Source organism: Diachasmimorpha longicaudata, chromosome 3 (genome assembly GCF_034640455.1).
Source record: "Diachasmimorpha longicaudata isolate KC_UGA_2023 chromosome 3, iyDiaLong2, whole genome shotgun sequence".
NCBI lineage: Eukaryota > Metazoa > Arthropoda > Insecta > Hymenoptera > Braconidae > Diachasmimorpha > Diachasmimorpha longicaudata.
The window spans coordinates 9,500,817-9,524,515 of NC_087227.1; the positions used below are offsets into that span (position 1 = coordinate 9,500,817).

At 37.9% G+C, this 23,699-nt stretch overlaps 2 protein-coding genes across 16 annotated transcripts in view; one reads left to right on the forward strand and one right to left on the reverse strand.

The window, feature by feature from the left end:
• The window catches only part of LOC135160736 (TLD domain-containing protein 2), a 67,247-nt gene that overhangs the window by 27,465 nt on the left and 16,083 nt on the right, over window positions 1–23,699 (forward strand). For 3 of the 14 annotated variants that reach the window (XM_064117613.1, XM_064117611.1, XM_064117614.1), the window contains exons 1-11: window positions 233–1,853; window positions 10,931–11,002; window positions 11,410–11,516; window positions 15,290–15,378; window positions 18,673–18,904; window positions 20,149–20,306; window positions 20,609–20,995; window positions 21,306–21,524; window positions 21,656–22,015; window positions 22,232–22,383; window positions 22,751–22,918. In XM_064117613.1, the coding sequence (XP_063973683.1) occupies window positions 1,306–1,853; window positions 10,931–11,002; window positions 11,410–11,516; window positions 15,290–15,378; window positions 18,673–18,904; window positions 20,149–20,306; window positions 20,609–20,995; window positions 21,306–21,524; window positions 21,656–22,015; window positions 22,232–22,383; window positions 22,751–22,918 (2,492 nt within the window). In that variant the 5' untranslated portion in view covers window positions 233–1,305. Of the gene's footprint in view, window positions 1–231; window positions 1,854–10,930; window positions 11,003–11,409; window positions 11,517–13,060; window positions 14,171–15,289; window positions 15,379–18,672; window positions 18,905–19,351; window positions 19,482–19,921; window positions 20,068–20,148; window positions 20,307–20,608; window positions 20,996–21,305; window positions 21,525–21,655; window positions 22,016–22,231; window positions 22,384–22,750; window positions 22,919–23,699 lie in introns of those variants that run through there. The other 11 variants (XM_064117616.1, XM_064117617.1, XM_064117622.1 and 8 more) reach the window with 9 other exon arrangements.
• On the reverse strand, window positions 1,854–6,157 carry LOC135160757 (uncharacterized). Of its 2 annotated transcripts, XM_064117669.1 has the most exons (3): window positions 5,776–6,157; window positions 3,152–3,253; window positions 1,854–3,064 (listed from the first exon to the last, which is right to left on the reverse strand). In XM_064117669.1, exons 1-3 carry the CDS (start codon window positions 5,953–5,955, stop codon window positions 2,978–2,980), a joined length of 369 nt encoding a protein of 122 aa, XP_063973739.1. In that variant the 5' UTR covers window positions 5,956–6,157; the 3' UTR covers window positions 1,854–2,977. The 2 variants fall into 2 exon arrangements, with proteins under 2 accessions (XP_063973739.1, XP_063973738.1); XM_064117668.1 differs by lacking the exons at window positions 1,854–3,064; window positions 3,152–3,253 and adding an exon at window positions 5,239–5,583.

Consider the following 23,699-nt stretch of genomic DNA (forward strand, 5'->3'; position numbering starts at 1 on the left):
ACGTATTTACCCCCTCCGAGGGGCCTTTTCACAATTTTCATCTCTAAAAAACTGTCAAACACTTTAATCTACGATCAGTGATTTTTGTTACGAAAATAGGAGTTTTTCATTTTGGAAATGATCTTGTGGTAAATTTATTCAATAATAAAAGGCGCTCATTGCGGTGGGGGTGATCCCGTATGTGGGTAGTCGGTCTGTTGACGTATAAATACACGACTGAGCGATCGCTCAAGCTTAGTAACGCTTTATCTTATATCGAGACGACTTCGTCAAGAGAGAATAACCAGTTTATCAAACTCGCGGTGTGTGAACAAGTACTCATTAAAAATAATCATTAATCATTGAATATTGTTCGTTATTTTGATGTTCAATTGGTGGCGTCCGTCGCAATTCCGAGGAAAACAAAGTGCTTAAGACCCGGGAATAAATGACAAGTGGATTAATTGATTTTATGACCAATGGATACTAAAGACTAACGAAAAATGCTGCCGGACAGAAGTGAACCCACGGACGTGAAGCGAGAGTGAAAAGTTATTTGGATTTTTTTTACTCTTCGTTTCCATGGGGTTTTGTTTCACGATTGTTAATCCGAAATAAATGAGAGGAAATCGGCCTCGTCAAGGCCGACTGGATACCAGCGACAAATCAAGACGATTTGTGGGTATGTTAACCTCGGAAGGGCGTGGATTTATATCCCTCTGACGATTGTATACGCCTCGTTTCATCATTCCTTTCTGTTTATCACCAACGAAAAGTCGACGGAAATATTGGATGAATAATTAAATTGATTGGATGAACTATTGAAAATTTCCTGCAGTCTCCGGAAAATCATTACAAAAATTCCCAGTGAATTATATCAAATAAAAATCAGCACCACTAAAATACACAAAAAACAACAAAAAAAAACATGCCAAACACACTGAGTAGGAATCGTCAACTGCTGGGGAATTATTCATAAATGTTTATGGTAAATTAACAGCGTTTGAATCCCCGAAAAATCATACGTCTCCGAAATAACAATTCGGCCGACGAATGAATGTTAAAATAAAAAAAACTCATCAACTGGGTACAGGCCAACGCTCTGTCCCGGAGTGAAAAGGCGGTCGCGAGCCTGTAGGTCGGCTTTCACCCGGTGTATTTGCCACCAGGTTGTAGCTGTAGCCCACGGCATACCTCCAGTGAGTGCAGTATTGTCGGGCCGAGCGGATCGCAATGACGCTCGCCAACATATAAAGACAAAAAAAACAACATAACGTGATACCACAAAGGACGGTGGGACATTATTCAAGTGTTTGAAATCATAGCATGGAAATGTACATCACAGAGGCACCAGGTAGTGGCCAGACTGGCCAAAAATTCGCCTCAACAAATTCAATTCCTCTTGCTATCGAGGAATCATCGGAAAAATTACCGTCAATATTGCTGCGCGACACGAAGGGCCGACGGCACAGTGTTCTCGATGATCTACGTGCCAGGAGGGACAGCCTGTTCCAACGTGCAAGACGCAGCAGCATATTCGAGGATAAGGAGAATAAAAAGGACAAGGAGAACAAGAGGAACGATGATAAGAAGGAAAAAAGAAGAAGCAGTGAGGGCAATCGACGGGGCTCGGTGTTCTATGTGTCTGATGATTTGCTTGAGGAGAATCCTGACACAATGAAGGAGGAGATTGAGGTGAAAAAGGGACGTAGGAAGTCGTGGCATCCGTTGGTTAAGCCACCCAAGGCCGATAGGAAGAGGAAAAAAGGCCTCACTGGTATAACAGCTGATGTTGGTAGTACTGAGGGACTCTATGGAGGCAGACAGAAGAGGCTGTCTTGGTGGAATATTTTTGTTCCTGATTCTGTCACGAGGTACACATTTTCCATTATCACAGCATTCGTAATTCATAACAGAGATGTTACGCTTTTCTGTTGAATTATTTGAGCGAATGTTTTTTCTTTTTACTTTTATCAATGATTTATTAACTCGGGGGATTGTCGAGTGGAAGTCCATGGATAGGGTATTTCATCAATTTGTTTTCTTTTATTGCATCATTCATTTTTTTTTTTGTAAATATTCCTCATTTGGATGGCAAATTAGTTGGTTAAATCGTTTGAATAAAAATGTAGTTATTCAATCAAGTTAAATTATATTAGTCTTTGAATTCCCTCAATTTATTTTATCAATGAAAAATCATTCTTAATTTGATTTTAATGAATAACTATTTTTAGAAAGCAATAGTGTTGCATCCGGAATTTCTATTCAACGACACTATTTTTAGTGTTCGAATAAATAGTGACTATGATTCATTTCAAGATAGGCGCTCCCAATTTCGATATAAACTTATTTATCCAATTAATTTATATCTCATTAGTTCCCTAATTTACCCAATTATTTTATATTGTGAAAAAATGATGATTCTTTATTCAATTTTAATGGAGAATTATTCGTTGAAATGGTTTTGTTTTTTTCACGTATTTTTCAACGCGGAATTCTCATTTAACAATAATTATTGCTATTGTTAATGTTCAGAAGTGAAAATGATTTTACGAGTAAGAAAAAAATAAACATTAAACTCGGTTCGTTCGTTACATTCAATTATCGATTTTGCTCTCAACATATTTCTCTTTCGTCGAAATAATTCATAAGAAATCGGTTGACCCTGAAACACTACAATGTTTTCAAACTGCATAATAAACGTATCAACGACGATTGCTCGATTGACTCAAGCATCTGCAATATTTTTTTCTCCGCTGTGTAGGACCATAAATGTCTATTTGTGAGGGAAGCACGTGACATGTTTAATTGGCTCGAGATAAACTCGTCGCATGCCAGTGAAACGTGAATTGTTAAGTTATTGGAATAAATAGTCAATGGGGGGAATGAGCCACGCAGACGACCGGCCGGAAAAATCTTCCAAGTCGGATGGATCTTCTTTATTCTTCGGTCAGTAATTTCCTTGTGCTGAAATCCAACGGTCGCGTTATTAACGTCATCACGACGAGCCTCTTATTTTCAATTTCCCAACTGTTTTATTAACGTCACGATGATTAACTTCGGGAAGAAAAAAATCTGGTTTTAGCTGAAATTCCCGGGAATGTCTTCAGTTATTACACGAAGATTTTTCTTGAGCATCGGAAGAAGTTCGATTTATTGCAATTTTAATTACCTTTGCATCATTCTGTGCAGGAAACGGTGAATTACGCACGCAGGCGTGTCCGGAAATAATAGGCTTCCCATTCAGTCCAACAATATCTTCCGAAAATATTTCCTGAAAAGATTCTAATTATCATTAACTTTTGATGGAGCCTCTCATAATGTTGTCAATTGTAATGAGTCATTTGTCTTATTTGGCTTCTAGAATAATATTTTTCCTGTCCATGAACTTCTCAGTTATTTCCTCAAAAAATGATCCATTCGTTTCACACCATTCGTGAATAAATTTTTTTTCCCTCCCAATCAAGATTTTCGCTCCTCCCATGAATAATTTTGCAGAAAAAGGTCAAGCAATTCACTCTCCGTAATTTACGAGTTGATAAAAAAATCGAATATCGCATAGTTAAAATTTGCAAATCACACAATTCCCTGACGATACTATCTCAATGTCACACTGACCTTCTGTATGCATTTTTGATCAATGGTTTTACCACCGAAGTGATGTGTCATTACCTAGCGATTTGCTTCCGCCACTGTTGCATCAACTACGAAATTTATTTCATAAGCTGTCTACCTTTTTACCTATTTTTGCACCATGTTTTTCTCCTTTATCGAGTTATTTCATTCATGCAATTTAATCAAACTCTTATTGACATGATATCCATCAATACAATGAGCCTGAGAAAAAATATCTACTTAGATGATTAATTGTTAGAAGAGCCGAGCTCTTATTTAGCTCAGATACGAATCCTCTCCGGATCAAAACATCAATCAGAGATAATTCAAATTCCGGTTATGTCAAGCAATGAACAGAAAGCTGTTACTGTTATTTATCCGAGAAAATGTGAAGTTCTTGGTTTACATTCACAATTATTCAATGAAATCGTGTGAAATTATTGAAATATCGATTCAGAAAAAAATGAGATTTCTTTTCTGCGAAATCTCCGAGGATAAATGATGACTTTCACTCGGAGATATTACGCTATACCTGTCCACAGAATGATGAGCAATATCTAAGGTTATTTGGAGAAATCTTGGGATTGGTAACTGAGTTTCTTGTAGGAGGGATAGGCGAATGGAATTATTTCATTATGTTTGAATCGTTGCCATCGTTACGTTGATCTACGATTAAATGGTTTATCAAATGACTGCAAATTGGGGGCGATTACATGGGTATTATGTATAGTTCCGGGTGAAGCGATTTTCAGGATTGAAAAATGCGAACAGAAGAGATTGAGCTTCTCTTAGAAATTTTGTAAATGTGGGAAATTTACAGTTTTAGATATTAGTATTTTCCTTTTCATTTCTATTTTTGATAAAACATAAATTATGCTTGAATTTATGTGTGGCCGTATTTATATTTTGTATTATATAATATCTAATGAAATTTCATGGCCAAGACGGAGACATAGGTCGGGATATCGGTAATTTATTTTATTTTAGATTTTTAAATTATGAAATATTTTACAGAACACAGAGAGAAAAATTCTGTAGAAATTACCGTGTGGTTTGGTAATCGTCTTTTATTTTGGTCGTTCGGGAAACTTAATGAACTATTAAATAATTTTTTCTAAGCGGCTTGACAGGGAAATCAATGGTCCCTTATAAAAAATGCTTATTGACAATCAATGATTTCAATAGCCCGTCATTTAATGAATTCCATCAACATCTCGTTAGCTATTCGTACAGGTGACGATACACCCAATCGATAATCAGCGCGAGCTGTCGCCAACGTAACTCGCCACCACAATTATGTTACACCATATTGGATTATGCGTCGCTTCCCGTCGATATTGTATATCACACTGTGTGGTCTCGACGAGAATTATAATCATTGTCAGTGCACTCTTATCCAGCGCTGTAAAAATTGATGTTTGTTGTTTGCACAAGAAGCCATGTCATAAACACCTCAGGATAAGAATTTATGGAGCAAACACTAGGGAGTATTTTCGCAGGAAAAAATGCAAATTTTTCCATCAACATACGGGATATATAGTTTCGCTTAAAAATTATGGTAATTTCATTATTGGAAATTCCAAATTTTATGGAATAATCACAGGAAATTGTGAAGCTCAGGTGAATGATTTTTATTTTTTGATCACTGAAAATTAAAATTCAGTCAAATTATTCTTTAAAAATATCTAAAAATCTAAAATTCAACGTTTCCCCTCAGAATAAAGCCCGTCATCGCCCCTCGAAAATAACAATTTATCACCTAAAATTTTCATTTCACTCCCAACCCCGTATTCATAAAACACCCAGTTTATTCATTCCAAACAAAGCGAGGAAAATTCGCCTGGCTCCCCTCAAAGATTCCATCAATTTACCAACCTCACCAGAAATTACACAGCTGATTAATTCATCCAGCACAGAATATCCCTCAATATCGAAAGAAATATCGTACATCTCCTGCCACACAACAATCCTAACGCCCTGATTACTGAACTGAAAACACAAAGCCAAAAAAAATGGTAAAAAGAATTCAGACCGCGGTAGATTGCTCAACGCAGCTCTTGAGCGACCGGTAATTGACGTCGATTCGCTGCAGTGAATCCCGATTGCGTTTCAGCATATACCAAAAGCTTCAGAACCAATGGAATTCACTGGGAATTTGGTCTACCACACATTTAAACATACCCATGCCATTGGCGAAATCCCACTGGCATCAATTTGCCTCAATGCCTGCTCTCCATCGAGAGTCACTGTGAATTTGAGCACTCGGACTTGAAAATGTCCCTCGATCCTTCTGGTCATGCACTGATTAACCTGGCCTTTCACTCCAGGTCGTCCACCTCCCTCTACCCAGGAAAAAGCCATTCTCGTATTCACCTAAAATACCAAAAGATGAATAGAAATACGTTTCTAGTATTGCCAGTGACGCTTTGGCTCCGATCCAAGTTTAACGAACTTGCAGGGATGATTCCAATGACTCCCACAAGTGCCACTCGAGTCTCTTATGGGGGGTTAAAAAGTTTCTCAACATTGGACAATTCAACAGCACACGTATGACGCCTAATTAACGCACAATTAATCCGCTGTTGTTCGGACAGCGATTTTTGTTTTGAAAGAAGTGATTCTATTTGTATCACGAAACACGTGAGTCGACAATTATCGAGTATGATATCGCGCACTAACAAAAAAATCTTACGCCAAGAAATTCTATACTCGTCCAAATCATGAGGGCAATTGCTTCATAACTGTTGTAAATATTTTTCAAGCACTAGGAGACGTCGGAATAACATAAAAATTTGGCTGAACCTCAGACCAACAGGTACTTAAATATCTCAATTTTTGGATGAACTTTTCCCAAATTTCTGTTTTACTCAGACCTTCTTGGTGAATGTTTTGAAATAAACAATTTGTCCCGTCTAAAACCATAATTTTTTAATGGGCTCATATTCAGATGATGCGTCAAGATTTTCTGAAAAATCCTTGACTAAGACACTCCGGCTTTTCATAACTTCTGGTTTAATAAACTGGGGCCAGTAAAAGTGACTCATATTTAAGACAACAAACGTCTTACATAATGGGACAAAAGTACCTTAATTTCATATCCTGCTATACCAAGTAAGGCTCTACTTTTTTTTGATTTCCTCCTTTGTTTTATTATTATTATGATTTTTCATTTTCTTCCGGTAAGTTTGAAGGTCGCAGTTCATCAAGCCTAGCAAACGAGTAATTACCCTCGTTTCTGAGGGGCTGTTTTGTACGTCTGAGTGATAAGTGCTCGCTTACTGGGTCAACTTGGATGGACGATAAGGTCGAGGCTCTCGAGGATCTGAATTTTTTTCGGGTTTTGTTAATGTTGGAAATGAGAAAAGGTGATGAATAGGCTTTTCCATGGACAATGAAGAATGGAAAACTTCAAAGAAAAATACATAATTTCTTCTCCTGACATTATCAGACACAAGAATTCAGGAACTTGGATAGAAAATTGCTGAAGGAATTATCAATTTGTAATTTTGATCACCAGCAGCGGTTATTTTTGATGGTCTTATTCAAACGCTGATCACGTGTCGTGCTCCATGTAGAGGCAGGAAATGAACTCGCTTAATAAGCTGGTACATGTGCCAAGCCCAGTGCCTCTCGTTATGCTTCGGTGGTCATTATCGAAATTCCAATGTTGTTCCAAAAACAAAACAATGGGCTAATGCTGATGATGGATACTTGATAGATGATCCTTGGGATGTGGTTATTTGACACTTTTCAACCAAACTTGTTGACCCTGGTCACGAGCTCCTTCGTCCTTTGTTCTCATTAATTCAGAGGTCGATTGTCTCTCGATTCGTGAAATGTTCTCCATAAATCACGGTACAATCAGTTGAATGTCATTGACTTTCTAGAAGCGTTCGAAATGTATTCACCTCCCTCAATATCATGGTGACGATATTCCATGTAATTACGTTTCACATCTGCTTCGCAGGTCAACGACATTGCCATTCCACCTCTACAGTTCTCACCAGATTCTCTTTAAAGCAACAAAATAATATTAACCATTCCTCGTGATCTAGATTGCAAAATTCCAAAAAGGAATGAGTGAGTTGACCCTGATGATGGATGATTGATAGACAACACGATCCTTCGACTGTGGCCATCCAACACATTTTGGCCAAAGTTGTCGACCCTGGTCACAACCTCCTCCCTCGTTTGCTCTCATTAATTCAAAGGTCAATTGTCTCTCGATTCGGCAAATATTATCCATTAATCACGAGACAATCAACCGGATGTCATTGACTTTCTCAAGCTGTTCTAAGCGTATTTCATTCTCTCAACATGATGTTGAAGAAATCCAATGTAATAACGTTTTGCATCTGCTTCACAGGTCGACGACACCGCAATTTTAGCTCAAGAGTTCTCACGACATTTTTCAAAGTAAAAAAGGAAAAAAAACTTGGTATTTCCGCTTGCAAATAATCGCAAAGGCAAAAGTTCTGCGGTGTTATCACGGCCTGTGGTTCAGCAGGTATGTTGGTTGGTGTCTGCGCAAGAGAGGCGAAAAGACGATTTCGAAACCACTCTCTTGCAACTCCCAGACCGTTTATAAACTAGAACCCGCTCTGTACGTCTACGTTTGTCCTTTCTCACTTTCCAAGGAAGTCGATAGCATTCGCCGAGTTATTTCAAAAGCTGTACGTGATACTAGTCACGCTCAGTTATAGCTCAGTTATATACACAGGAAAGGTCCAAATTCGACCTTCGATTGGCACCAATGAGGAAATTCATTACGTGAGATACATTTACAAAATGGCACATGTCATAATTCACTTCCATGACGAGTTTAGTGATATCATTTTCAAGTCATGCAATAGAGTACTATTTTTCGATGGAGTATATCCCAATGCGTTCTGTTTGTTCATCAATTTCCAATTGTCTTCAATATGTTTTCAATTCAATAATTATTCACGTGGAAATGATTCAAAGGTACTGAGGAAAATTCGTACCAAAATGGCACCCAGTGACCTGTCAATTTCCGCAGACGTCACATTGATTTGGATTTGTAACGAAAAAAACTAGGAAACTTGAGCTGAATTTTCCTGATTTCCCTCTGCAATTAAAATTGTTTCATGATGACATCTTTATTTTACGCCATGATCATGTGCTCCACTGATTTCCGGAAATTTCCTCGTGACAATCAAGTAATAAGGACAAAACTGGGGGATAAAAAGGCAATGCAATATCTCGAGAAAAGACGAGAGTGCGTCCAATGAAATTACCCCCAGTATAATAAACATAACGGCTCAACTGCGAGGTACCACACGTACCGGGTTGGTTTAGGGTTGAAATACCTAGCCGTCGGGCACACACCAGCACTTAAATTCTGTTAATGTTAGGTGCTTTAACCCTGCAATACTCGCACGAACGCGTTTAGGTAAATGGAACGGTTGTCTACGTTGAGTTGAACGATATAATGTAATGCCCCCTGCGATAGCCCTGTTAAATCAAACGGTGCATGATTTTACAGTGGGAGGCTTTCTCGTGGGTGGTTGATGGTTTTTTTTAGATTCAACATTTGAAAACAAAGACACAGGGGTGGGAGGTGGACGGCAGATTGCCAGATAACTCGAGGATATTTTTGCTCATCTACTCAAGTTCGTTTTTATTGTGTGATGGTTTTCAACAGGTGAGAATCATAGATGGGCGTGGCTGGTCTCCAACGAGACGAAAAAGAAGAGTTCTACGTCTGGTTGTCAGCAGTGATATTTGTTTAGGACAGTCTGGTCGGGGTGATTGACGTTACACTTGTTTATTGCGTGAGGTCTACTTAAGTACGATGATTGGAGAGAAAAAGTTTCTTGTTTTTGGAATGGGTTTAATGATTTATGAAATCACTGGGTCTAGCAGAAACTGTCCTTGGGTTTATAATCATCATTACGTAATGATTAGCCGAGTAACTATTTTAGAAACGTTAATGGGGGAAATATGAAGAGGAGTACGAGGGTAATTTACTCGACTCGAAGATAAACGAATTAATTCCTCAGCTGTACCAATCGCTAATGGAGAATTTAAAATCATTTTTCCGGGAATCTTTAGGGTTATGAGATTTTGCCGGTGTTATGACATTTTCCCCTGAATCAATCCTTCGATTTTAATGCCGATTTTGTTTGGATGATTTTATGAGTTTGCGAAAGATTCCACGATGGGTACACAACTGTATACTGTCAGCAGGCATTTTTGGAAATAGTAAACAGCAGTGATCGTAAGATACTGATTTATTTTGAGAATTGTTCGGCAGTTGGTCGTCCTCAACCGATTCCTCAGCCTCACGGGAAATTTATTACTCCATGGAATGCGGAAATAGAGATGTTTAATCATATTTTCCACGATGTATGAAGGGAAGTAACTGCAACATCGACCTTGGGTGATCGGAATTTCAGCCTAAAATTATCGTTCGTCTTTGGAAATTGAATAATGAAGCGGTTAAACGATTTAAGCCGATTGAACTGTCAGTTTTGGCGAAATATCAATGAACAGGGAACAACGGCGTGAACTATTTTATCAATTCATCATTGAATGTTAATAGTAAAGCTTTTGTCGTCGGGATCCCTTACATTATCCATTGTTTCTAAAGAGCAAATAAATGAAACTCAAGGTTCAGCAGGAGAATAAATGTTGCTTCGTTATTTCTCCTCGTTAGAGGTCGACGCTCTCCGCAAACTCGTATTTCTCGGTGAAACCACCCCGGACGTAAAATTCGCTGAGACGATATCTTGTCTCATGCGATAGCGCTGGTCAGAAAAGTGAAATGTAAACTAGATGAACAAAAAAAAAGATAATCCATCAATCGCCGACAGACGCCATTGAATTATCGTGAACGAGTGATGTGGAACATTCGTATGCATGAAAGTTTTGTGTCCGACTCATCTGCATACAAATTATGCACCTGCAAGCATTCCGTAACTGACGGCCTCACAGCGTCACAGGCCATTCCATCCCCTGAGTAAAAATTGCCTTGGAAACTAATTAAGAATATCCAAGTACCCGTACAATTTATCAGGTAAAAAAATCTTGTGAAAAATCAGGTGACAAAACGTTATTGCGAGGTGAAATATTCTTGTGGATTTTTTATTTACAACATTTATATTGTTGCTGCACTGCGCTTTCACCAGAACGGCTTGATTATTTATCAATTAAACTAATTATCCAATGGCTCCAATGATTTACTGTGAGGTAGTGATTATTTTTTTTTTAATCGACATTATTTTAATTTTAGTGCACGCCAGCTGCATGTTACTTACACGTATGTTTTTTTTTTTTCTTTTTTTCACGTTGTGTTTATGGAATGACAACCCAGGTCACGACGCATGTCACAGCAAGATGTCTCTCAATCGAGATCCACGGAGAACCTGACAGCCTCATTCTTCCGGTGCGTATGATATTTTTTGTAGATACTAGAAGCAATATTGCCTGGCTTAGCAACTTCTGTTATCATGTTTCCTTTTTTATCCAAGAAATTACATGTCATGTTACTATTTTGAGGTGGCATGTCAGTTTCAGGGGAGTATCAAGTCAATGATGTAGGAACGAGTTGGGCAAAATGAAATTAAAATTATGAATTTCTGTTTTCGAAGAAGAACGTAAGTCATAAAGAAAATTTTCGAATGTGCCATCGATTGCCAGGTGGAAAGATATGTTAGTTAAAAATGATTTTGCGCCACCTCTTCTAACATTTTTTTATATGGTGAGGTTTATCGTCAACCGGGTAATAAATAACATTTTTCCGCAATTACTCAAGAATTTTGCAATTAATTTGAATGGGTTTTTTTTTTCCAGGAGTAAGAGCCGGAGTGTTGATCATGGATTCTCAACGCCGTACGATCTGGAATCACTGCGAAGCAAAGTCGAGGGTCGTTTCGAATCAGTCGACAAGCTTTCCAGAGGTAAATGAACCTTCAGTCACTGATAACTATAAAAGTATCGCGTTAATCCGGTGCGAACGTGTAATAAAACAATAATCGTTACTTCACGATGATTTCAACATGGTATTGAAGAAACACAAGTATTTGACAGTCAATATGGTCGAGTACACTTGATAAAATATTTAATCTAGATAAGAAAAATAGGTTTTGGGTAAAAAAAAAAATTCCTTGATCCAAATAGACATTCTACTAATTAGAATGAATCGGGGTGAGATACTTATCATAGTTATTTTTTACACTTTAAATATTTTTATCGTGTAAAGAGATAGAAAAGTTTTAAACAGGTGTTAAACGAATACGTCATCTCTGTGGACGTAAATTAATTTTTTTTTTAATGTTAATGTATGAACATTTTTTCCCTGTGTCGACTGGTACCTTCCCCGGGGATTCCCCCGCGACAAGTCCGAAGAATTCCCATAATTTTCAGTTTACATACCATCAATCACAGAGAGATGATGCATCGACTTGTCTCGCATTCAACTATTCATTGAGACCTCGACCCCCTCAATTGTATCGCATTGACTTACTTTTTTCAAAGTCAAACAAATACAATCCGGGTATATCTCCTGCCCAATAATATCTCAACATTCATAAACTTTACTGCAAGAATGTTGATTTACAAGTGCAATTGCTTTACAAAAGGCCCCTTTCTTAGAACAAACATTTCTCTTCTTCTTGTGAGTAAATTTCCTTTAAAATCAACAAAATCCTCGAGCATTATTCCTATTTCCATTTTGTTTAGTTTAGGTGGAACGAAACACAACAAAAGATATACTTATCTTATGGTCAATCAACCACTCTCATGACTTCACTCTCGTCAGTATAAATCCAATTATATAAACAAGTGGTGCCACAGTGTTTATATCCTTCTATTTAGTCTGAAGTGAATGAACGAATGCACGAGTGAAATGAATGACGCTGTTTGTATCAGATTTTCGGCCTCATTTCGTCGCTAATTTCTTTGTGACGCTCTCAGTCTCGTAAAGAGTATTACAGAGTGAAGACGTGGCTCCCCATTAATAGTCAGAGAGTGATCTCATTTCGCGGACAGAAATATTCAATACAGATTACGTTAATTTTCCGCAATTTCGGAGGAAAGTGTCGCTGTATGAAATTCCCAGGAATTTCGGAAAATTCGATGATAACAATGTCAGAATACTTTTCAACAGAGGGATTGTGATTGTTTCCAGTACTTGTACGAATTTTTTTTTTTTAAATTAAAGCCGTGAGTTTGGATAAATCGCCAGCTTTGGTCTGAGAGCTCGAATCTCTCTCGTTCCCCTTTTTATCCACATCTCCACAGGAGTATATATTGCTATATTTTCTGTGCACCGTCCGATAAGCCCCCACGCCGACAATTTTTTCTGCCTCCATCAAACAATACGCCTGTATGAACTATGCAACGATGACGCATTCTCTGTAGCATAACCGCAGCGGTACCGTGAGTTGACGTGCTGGTGTCAGTTTTTTCAATATTCCAATTACTTGAACACTTGAGTGTGGCGTTTAACTTAAAAAATAGGCTCGTCGAAGCGTGATTCGAGCGTAATAATTGATCAATCGATCGATTCCGCCATTTTACGAAATTTATTGTGCCTTGAATCCAGGCGTTTCCTCGAGGAATCGACAATTGCGATGATTTTTCAATTTTTATGTAATTCTTAACGTCCCCTCTACCACTGACACATTCTATCACACACCTTGGCATTCAGACTTCATTAATGAAATTCCAAAAATGATCAAGCGATTAAGATACCTATCCACAGCACGTGACCAGTTCAGCCATCAGCGACAGTTTGAGTATTTCCTCGTTGGATTATTATTTAGCGTGATTAACGTCTGTCGATTCTATATCTGACTTTGAGAGTAGAGTATGATTCAGTTGTCCGTTGACGCGTAGACTGTACAGTGCGATCATAAAATCCGCAGGGGGATAACACAAAAAATTGCAAGAGATAACAAGCAAATATTGCTGCTTTGATGAAGTTGATAGTCTTCGTGTATTTTTTGTGATTGTCGAACGTCCCAATAGACAAATTAACAAAAAAATTGTGAAGAAGACCAACTAGTAAACATTGTAATACCGCACAAAGTGAGCATTCCTCATTATACAACGGGTTTCAAAGGAGACCCACAATTTTTATGGTTTTTGGCTTGAAAATAAAATGCGTTTTACTGATAATAACTGAGTACAAGATCTCCAATGGAGTTACTCCCTTCAATTCTGCAGTAAAGTGTGTTTGGAATTGATATAGAAATGTTATTGAGGTGGTGTGGTGTAAAAGAATAACCGGAAAGGGTGAAGCGATAAACATTGTGGTCTTCAACCAAAGTTATCGCAAAAATCATAAGAGGGAGAAGCTCCAGTGGTTTATGAGATATTATGGTGTAGACAGGGAGTTCGACATTCAGTTTCAATTCACAAGTGCAAATGGATAGTTGGGTGATATGTGATGCTGTGGGAAGCAGCATGGAGACTGAATTTTCCCTGTCTGAGGAGGAATTTTCCGAGTATGAAACATCAAATGTTCACATACTGGAGGGGAAGTTTGGGGATTGGGTTGTGTTATATGCAGTGCAAGGCGAACCAGTTGCTACAAAGTTTTGGCCCACAGGTAACATACTCCTCGACGTTTATGGTCTCTACATTATAACGGATATTACATTACGCCTATTGTGGAAATACTAGACTCGGAGGGTTGAATGGTTCAGTTGATGACACAGTTATCTCGTCATTTGTTAAATATTAGCCGAGTGATGGTGGAAAATTTTCATTCCCAGTATTTTTATTCACCATTAATTTGTATTATTCCTGATAAATATCTTATGGTTTTGCCGAATTCATGGAGGATATAATTTACACAGTTGATGAGATCAGTTCCTAATCATTTTTACTCATTAATCTGCTCTTTATAAAGTCATGAACAGTCAGAGGATCGTGAACATTTATTTCCGGAAATATATTCTCCCCTCTCTTGCATCATCATTGGATTTTCCACAATAAAGCTGGGAAATATTGAAGTATAATCAAGAATCCCCGATAGAACGACAATTTTTTTATTGTTATCTCCGGGACTCATCATTCTGAGTGCCTGTGACCCTGACTTGGAAGGTCTGACAATTATAATCTTCATTTCCAGTTAACACACCGTTGAAAATTCTCGACATGGATTGCACTGCACGTGTATCTTTCGTTTGTTTGCCAGAGGATATTAAAAGAATTATCATTAAATCGTTTTTATCGCTGATGTCTAGGCGATAGACTTTTCTCTCCAGATATTGAACGTTTTATGGAGATATACCGATTACAGCACCGAATTTACTCATCAATAATCATTAATACTGATTTCCAAATGGACAATTGGAATATTTTTAACGAGAGTGATGACGTTTTTTGCAGCCCCCAGATCGCTCTTCACAAAATTTTATCACCAGAATTTTTATATCTCCCGTAAGGCCCGGATCCATTATCTGTCGAGTGCTATCTAAATTGATTTTTATGTTCGATTTTTATCTCACAAGTTCAATTCGATATGGGCTTACTCAGAGATACTGAGACATTCTAAATTTAGGTAGTAAGAAAAAGTGAGTCGACTTCTACTTACATTCGATAAAAGTTTCATCGCTTTCAATTTTTTTACCGATCCCCCGGCTGAGTTTTAACCTGAACTTTAGTGATAAATTTTGAGTCTTCCATTTTATTCCCTACAATTACCGAAATTATTTTCTTTCAGATTCTGACAGTGATGGGAAAGATGGGACAACCATTCAGGAGAAGAGACAGGCACGTCTCACTCAGCCCGAAAATACGATTGCTTACAGAGTGAGTACATAATAATTATGAATTAACTTATAGAAATTCATTCAATGGTCGCGAAACACTTGTCGATGAGAGACAATGGATCGAGTTCCCTGATAAAATTAATACTCGTGCATTCCATTAATTTCCTGATTTATTCGACATTAATAAGCCCACATTTCCCGCCATTTTTCGATAATCGAGGACATTGTCATCGGATGGAATACCGATAACGTCGAATCTATTCCTGAATTTGGGGATGGGAAATTCCTGAGCCACTGGCATGTCAATCATGATGCCAACAATTAATATATAGGAATTGTAAATTGCACTGACCTAGAAACTTCGGGGGAATTGAAATTTCTGGGCAGAAGAAAAATAGGAAGGGAATTTATTTGTCTATTGTTTACGAGTATCTGAGAAATTCCTGATGGACAACACGATTGCACGATCGATTTACAAAAGATGGGATTTTACTGAAAGTTGAGGGAATCTAATTCCTAGTGCAATTAATACCTAATTTCTTCATGATGTCCTCAATTGTTTCCCCTCAACTTTTCATGCAAAGTTTCAAAAAAATTCTCCAAAATTCTCTGTGAACCGAATCCCCCTCTCTCTCTCTCTCTCTCTCGAAGTTCCCCCAGCTCCTACCACTTAGCCTATCACAAGAGACCTCCAACTCCGTTGGGAAATTAGTCTACTATGAGAGAGGAGTTGGTAGTTTGGAGGATCGTTTCCAGAGTCGTACCCCTGTCCATCCAAAATTAGGACAAACGAAAGTACACATATGAATGTGTAGTCGAAATGACGACGAACAACAGGAGACGTCAAAGCTTCGGAACGTTTGTCGTATTGAAGACAGATCCACTCTATGAGGGTCACTTAAGTGTTAAGCTCATTCAAATGAGGCCTCCATAATCGCAGAGGTGATTACAATCGACTCTGTGAAACTACAGTGAATCGATTAATGGGGATTGAAACCAGTCTCCGCGATTTGGATAGGACACAGAACGCCTTCATCGGTAATCAGTGGACATGAGGGGAGAAACCAATTAAATGCATCCTTTGAATTATCGAAATTGCCTGCTGGGTAAATTGCTGCACTCCATCGATTATAATACCAGTGACCTAAACTCCTTTGACCGATATTGTTGGCCGGCTACGAAGCCAATTTTGCAGTACAAAAGAACGAAGTTTGGATAATTTCCCTAGGAAAATTTTCATCTTCACAAACATTGACATTTCCCCCAAACAAAATAAGTTTGCGATCTAATTCCAGTCCTATCGGGTTTTTCAGACGAGATACAATTTTTTTAAGACTTTACGAAGAACCGAAAGTCCATTTCAACATCTACCCCGAACCCCCAGAGCCAATGGGATCATGAATAAAGCTTACGAAATTCTACATTCATAAAAAATTTCCGAAATTCGTTTTTCCCTCTAACCCAAAAAGTAAAACCATAAATTCCAAATGAAAAATGAAAAGTCACTCACATCTCCAACACGAATTGCTCCCACCGAGGATTATTTCCACTGTAAAATTCCTCGAGTTATCATTCCTCCAATCCCCAACATTGAACCGTAGAAACCCACACGCTCTGAAGAGACCGGAGGAGATTCCTCCGGGTGTCTTTTGTGTGCCATCAAGAGGGCTCTCTTTGGCTCCTAAAAAACAAGAATCTCCCCCTTTTTTCTCCTCACTTCCTCCTTTTTTTCCCTCCCTCTCTCTCTCAACTTCTATTCATGGGCTGGCTCACATTATCCCCCTTCGCTTTCCTGTTTCTGTCTTTGATGGCACTCTTATTCGGTCATCATTATCCCTCCCTTTTCACCCCCACACCAAAGTACTGGGCTATCTGGAACAAGAACTGCTCGTGTCGTTTCTTGTAATTCCCCTCACCAAATATGTTTCACTTCTTCGTCACTCGTTGTTCACTTTGTTCCATTCTTCATCTTGAGGATAAATAAAATTCAATTCCTCATACTCCACCGAGAAATCAACTCCAGGTATTGGAACTTCTGGAATAACTTGTGGAGCAAAACTTATTGCTCTTGGATTGTAATTTTTTTTATTACATTTCCCTTGTGCTCATGTGAAATAACAAAAAATATATTCGACTCGAATTTCTGAGTTATTATCGATTTTCTCACTTGTAATGATGAAATTTAAATTTCCTACTCCTCGGGGGAATTAACTTTGCCCTCTCCCAGAATCGATTTCACCATTGCCCATCAGCCTGAAGGAGGATTACATCGGAGCTCATGAATATATTCGCATACGACGTTATTCATAATCGATTATCGTGATGAAAATAACCACGAGTCCTGTTATTCAAGATGGAATTTCATTTTCGAAATAACTACTGTTGCAAACCACCGACCGAAATACTGTGACATTGAAATTTATCCAGAGAAATTTAGCTTTGAATTCCAGAAATTATATGCTAGGTATTCTTCAGGGGAATTGAGGAAACATTTCGTTATACCTGAAAGTCCATTAATTTCCTCTGCATTCATTCATTCCACTGTTGGTAAATCTAATTCAATGGAAAATCCTTCATTTTTATTTCATATAAATAATTTTTTAAATGAAGAATTGAGTCCTTTTCACATGCAATAATTTATACAAAAAAAAGCCTGCAATGCATTTTGAAACTCCAACGGAACTACAGTTCCCCGAGACTGAATATCTCCAAAATATCCGGAACATTTGGAATCCATTCGGTGGAGCCGATTTTCTTATTCGGAAAAATGAAAATGTTGAAATGCAGTTTTGTGGTTGATCCGTCGTGCCAGATATTACAGAGCATTACTGGCAAAAGCATTATCATTGGACCGTGAAATTAAACTCTCCGGAGATATTCGGAAATGTATGGAGAATATCCGGAGGAAAGTTGTTCAAAGTGTTGGCGAAAACCATCAGTTTTCCTTTCTCGTAATTGACCCAAATTTGGGGTGCAGCGTTATCGTTCACCATTGTCTATGCACTTGGCCGTTACAGCGTTCATTGATATCACGAGAGTTCAATTCAAGGGACCGCGTATCACAAAGAAATTATCAGGAAAAATCACGGAACGTTTTCCGGACGATTCCGTTGGGTTTTATTAAAAAATTCCGTAGACCTTCATTTTTCCATTGAGACATTTTCAATAAAACTCCACTGCATAACTCAATCGGAGAAGTCGAGTAGAAAAATGACATTTTTTAAATTTTCTTATTTACTGTATTTTCCGGTGGAAGAATTCATTGGTAGATAAAGTGTCCCTGCCTCGCCTCTTCATTAATCATCCGTAATGAACAATTTAATTTGCATTTCAGGTGGGTGATAGAGATACTCTGACATCGGTAGCCGCCCGGTTCGATACAACACCATCAGAATTGAGCAAACTTAATAGGCTTGGCAGCACATTCATTTACCCGGGACAACAACTATGGGTTCCCACAAAGGGTGAGGCTCGTCTCGGTCCTGATGAACTTGGCTTGGATACACCCAGTCCTGATCCCTGTCATGATCACGATTCTCAGGATGATTTACCGCCTGAAGAGAAAGGTAAACACCAATATTCATAATTGAATATCAAATTTTCCCCTCCAGACACCGAAAACTTCCCTATTAAAATATTGGGGGAGAGAGGGTGACCTCCCATAGCTCTCTATTTAAACAATTAGTTTAATTTGATTTATCATTTCTGGTTATAATTTCTTCTATACACTTTCAAAATTTGAATGACGATTTCCCTGATTTTCCTCGAGTTTTCGCGCTCAGTGAAGATGTCCTCCGGCTAAAGTGGCCCCGTGGAAGCCGATAGAGCCCTCGGGGTCGAAGTAACGATAAAAAAAATTAATGAAGAAGAATAAACAAAAATTGTGAAATGTAAATATAAAAAATGGAAAACTAAACCAGTTGATTCAACAGCGGGAGATTAGCGTCACAATATGGCGTCTCTGATGTCATTCGAATCTCACGCTTGCGTCCACCACTTCTAACCACAGAGTGTAATAGGTGTTGAAGGTAGCAGGAACACAGGAAAAATTATTTCTAGTTTTCGTAAATTATTAATAGCTGCTTACCTCGGATCCATTTTGCGAAATAATCGCTGTTCGGGAGATCATGGCTGATTTGATAGGTACCCTGTGCTCCATTAACCAATAAAATAGATAATTCATCAACTAAAAATGAAATCCATAAGGGAAAACTGTTATTATTTAATAATCGTAGAGTCATTGCCACGAGCAATTAATTTTTTTACTTTATCGTATTAACCTCACCATTGCAGATCATTATTTAATACATACTCAACAGTAATTTATTAGTCCGAATTCTTATTTACACCAAAAGGAATAATTAATTAATTAATTAATCTGTTGATATGTCGTGAAAAATTGATTTTTAATACTGATTTTTTGATCAGTATAAATGATTTTTTTTAATTTTCACTGAACACTTGAATTCTTCAAGCGCAGTTTAAATTCGGAGATGTTGACACGAGGCAGGGGAATACCTGTTATCAAGACGATGTGACACGGTGATGTGGCTTATAGTCGTATAATTGAAATAGTTCAACAGCCAATTGTAGTAAAGCACGACTGTTGATCTAACAGTAGTCTTGAAAAATATTGTTTGTTAAAACGTAAGCCCGGTACTAGATGCCATGTTCCCTTTTTCATCTTGTTATTCTCCGCACTTTCAGCGTTGGATAGAGATGTTCAGACGTAATATATTATCACAATGCCTCGACAATCGGACAATTTAAGAGATTCAATGGTTTAAATATTTTTAAAAATATCTTTCAGAACTTTTGGACAATTTGCGACCTGTTTCACCGAAACCAGGTCACTCGGAACGAGTTAAAACGCCACTAGACAGTCGCACTGGTGCCAGGGATGAGGATGAGCCACCGTACAGGGAGAGATTCTTGAAGATAAATGTTCGTCATATCACAGACGGACAGGTGTGTATTTTTCATTGTACAAAATCTCGTAACCATTATCGTGATGAATATTTTTCTCTGGCATTTATTCATCAAAATAATATGTCACACATTTACGTTGACGCTATTATTGGGTGATAACAACAATGGAAATGACAGTCTGTGATTTGTTATAATTTTTCGGAATCACAATTCTTGAATTGATGTAGTTTTTTACTCAATTGTGGAAATTAATAAGTTAATATAACTTAAATAAATAGTGAAAGTGGGACTTTATACCTGAATATAGGAAAATTGTTGCATTATTGATTGTATTTTCACAGGGTGTTGTTGGTGGTGTTCTCCTGGTAACACCAAACGCAGTGATGTTTGATCCAAATGTATCTGATCCCCTTGTAATTGAGCATGGAGCTGAATCATACGGTGTCATAGCACCAATGGAATTTGTAGTTAATGCCGCAATATACTACGACATTGCTCACATGAGGGTCAGCCACACAGATGCTCTCGGTACAGATAAAAAGCCAGAAATTTATTACATGGAAAAACCAACGAAAGATGGAAAATGCCTGTCCCCTGGTAAAGATGAAAATTTTTCTGAACTCACTGGTGATGATAATGAGAGCGTCTGCAGTTGCGCTGAACGTGAGGGTGATGCATTTCCAAAGGCCTTTGAGAGGGATCTTGTTACTCCCACCAACCTTCAGAATGTATGTTTGAGCATTTAATTAACGTCTTTACCATTCCCATTTGTTAATGTTATTTAATTCACTGGGAAAGGAACCCTTTTCAGGAAGAGCTTACACATTTCCTATTATTATTTCCTATGAGTAGACATTTCGTATTATTCCAGGCCTCTTATAGACTAAAACTAGTTTTTTCATTACTTTGAGAGTATTCACCTATAAAATTTCGAGAAAAATTTCAGAAAAGATCATTGAACTACCGATAAATAATCAGAAAGGCTTTTGTCCTGGTTACCAGCCATATCTAAGTGCAAAAAATATACATTCTCCATAGGACGAAGGATCAACATCCAAGGAAGCCGAGAAGGAAAAAGACAAAGATAAGAAAGAGGAGGAGTCAGGAACAAGTGATAAAGAGTTGAGTATCCAGTCAATGCGGACCCTCGAGGAACGCAGGCGTTCCATGCTGGATCACCACTGGGCAGTGCCCAGCAAGGACAGGAACTCTATGTCAGTTGACGATGAACAGCAGGACTCCCTGAACTCAGACAAGGTAAACAAAAATTTCACCGTAAAAAAAGTATAGTTTTTTCTAATTTGAAGCGAAATTCATGTCTCAATGTTGATATATCCATTTGGTATTTTCTCATGTCAATTTTCCTATTTGTTCTGGACAAATCACAGGCTGAGTCATCAAAACCCAATGCCATACCCGAGGAGGAAGGATCTCTAGTCAAACAGTCGTGCTATGATTCTGGTATCGACATACGTGAATGTATAGCCCCTATTCCCGTAGTGCAGCCTATCCCATCGAAAAAAATGTATTCGGATGCGGAAATAGTTTTATCTTCAGATTGGGTACCGCCGATCACCATTGCACCAGCTCACATCACGAGCACCAGTACTCTGGATACAATTCCATCCGTCAATGGAAGGAAGAAGGCCAGCTCAGTGTCATTCAGTCTTGACAGCAATGCTGAGGAGCCTGAGGCGGATGTGGAACAGAAACATGAAGATGATAAACAGGAGACACGCAAAAATAAGGTGAATTGGATAGATTTTTATTACTTTTTCTGTTTTCATCTGAAAAAACAAACGAAAAAATTTGAAAACCTTCTAACTCATGTCTTCTTGGACAGGAATTTTGATAGAGAAAAATTGTAAAAGTGCTGAACAAGTCCTGGAATGTTATTTACGAATTATAAACCAGAAATAAGCGCATGAATGATTGAAAGTCCAATTATAATTGGTTGTTACCAGATGTTGAAGAGGCTGTCTTATCCCCTGTCCTGGATGGAAGGCCTCACTGGGGACAAAGACGATGAATCCAAAACAGTACCTGAAAAAGTACCAAGTCTCCCAAACAGTGCCGACAGCCACCACTCTTCGGTATTCAGTAAAGTCTTCTCGAGGTAAAAAAATCCCTCTTCAATTGCCTCCAACTGTCCTCCTTCAAATGATTAATTCCACTGATAAAATTTTGAATTTTAACGTTTTAACTGAGGAATTTGGCATTTGTTTGACGCATTGAATTTTCTTAAATGCTTAAATGCGTGATGTTTGGAGTTTAATCTTAATTATTAGCGAGAAAAATTTCAGTTTATATGCTAACGACCACGAAAATTGGCAAATAGATTCAAATGACATGAATAAATTGAATTCAATGAATAAATTGAAGTATTTCTCGACGCAAATTTGCTGAACAAAAAAAAATCATAATTAATTCATGAGTGAGAGTGAACTAACAAGTACTGTGTAATGGTGGTGGATAAAATAAAGCTCGCCGATCAACCTGGTGAGTGACTTTAGCTCGGGGCTATTTGCTAAAACACCGAGTGAAGAGAGCAGCGGAGGCGGTAGATCTGGTAGTACACCACCTCTTACCGCCTCCTCGCTCTCCCAGGACCACAGCTATCAATTTTCACCAGGGCCCACTAGCCTCTTGGGGTGAGTCTAGTCCTCATCCTCAGTCCCCCACTCCCCCCCACGACGTAAAAATATCTAACAATTTGTATTCTCACCTTCATGCTTAAATTGTACCAATTAATCTGTTGTTAAATCAAGCCATTTGATTCAGTACTTTTTTTATCATATTCAATTCAATTGAATTTATCTCCTTTAACAATATATGTGGTGTTTCACACCGAGTGCATTCATCTCTATTTAAAATTAATTTTTAAGTCCACTGAGGAGAGATAGTTGATTGATTTTTAACTATCAGTCGGCCGTCGTTTGGTTTGATAACAGAGAGTAACTTTCAACTTGAATAATCGTAATTTATCAACACAATAGATATAAATACAGTAAGGCTTTACCTGTTATTCACCGGGAGAAATATTCTTTTAAATCAAAGAATTAAATCAACTGAATAAATCAATGAACGAATAAAGAAATTTAGAAAGTGCTTCATTTTATTTAAAACATTATTTCTCTGGGTGTATCCTTTCTAACTGTTGCAACTATTGGAAAGTATCTGTTGTCAATTTGTGTTAACTTCTATGAACTCTTCGACCTCGTTCTGTTGCTTCTAGATGCATTATGACTTTTTACAGGCAATTTTTCCCACTCCATGATAAGTGGACCCTTGAAGACTGCTTGCAAGCGACACACAATCAACAAAAAAAAAAACAAAAATAAAAGTCAACAAAATACACAAATCAAATGATAAATATTGTACCTGTCATGCAACTCTGAATGTTCCTGCCACTTAAATGTTGTTAAACTTCTC

Bases quoted from the DNA above. Each gene is read 5' to 3' on its own strand.
- LOC135160757 (XM_064117668.1), bottom strand. From the start codon at position 5,955: ATGGCTTTTTCCTGGGTAGAGGGAGGTGGACGACCTGGAGTGAAAGGC. The intron at 5,584-5,775 runs GTATGTTTAAAT...TTGTGTTTTCAG, and splicing joins GGATTTCGCCAATGGCATGG to TTCAGTAATCAGGGCGTTAG.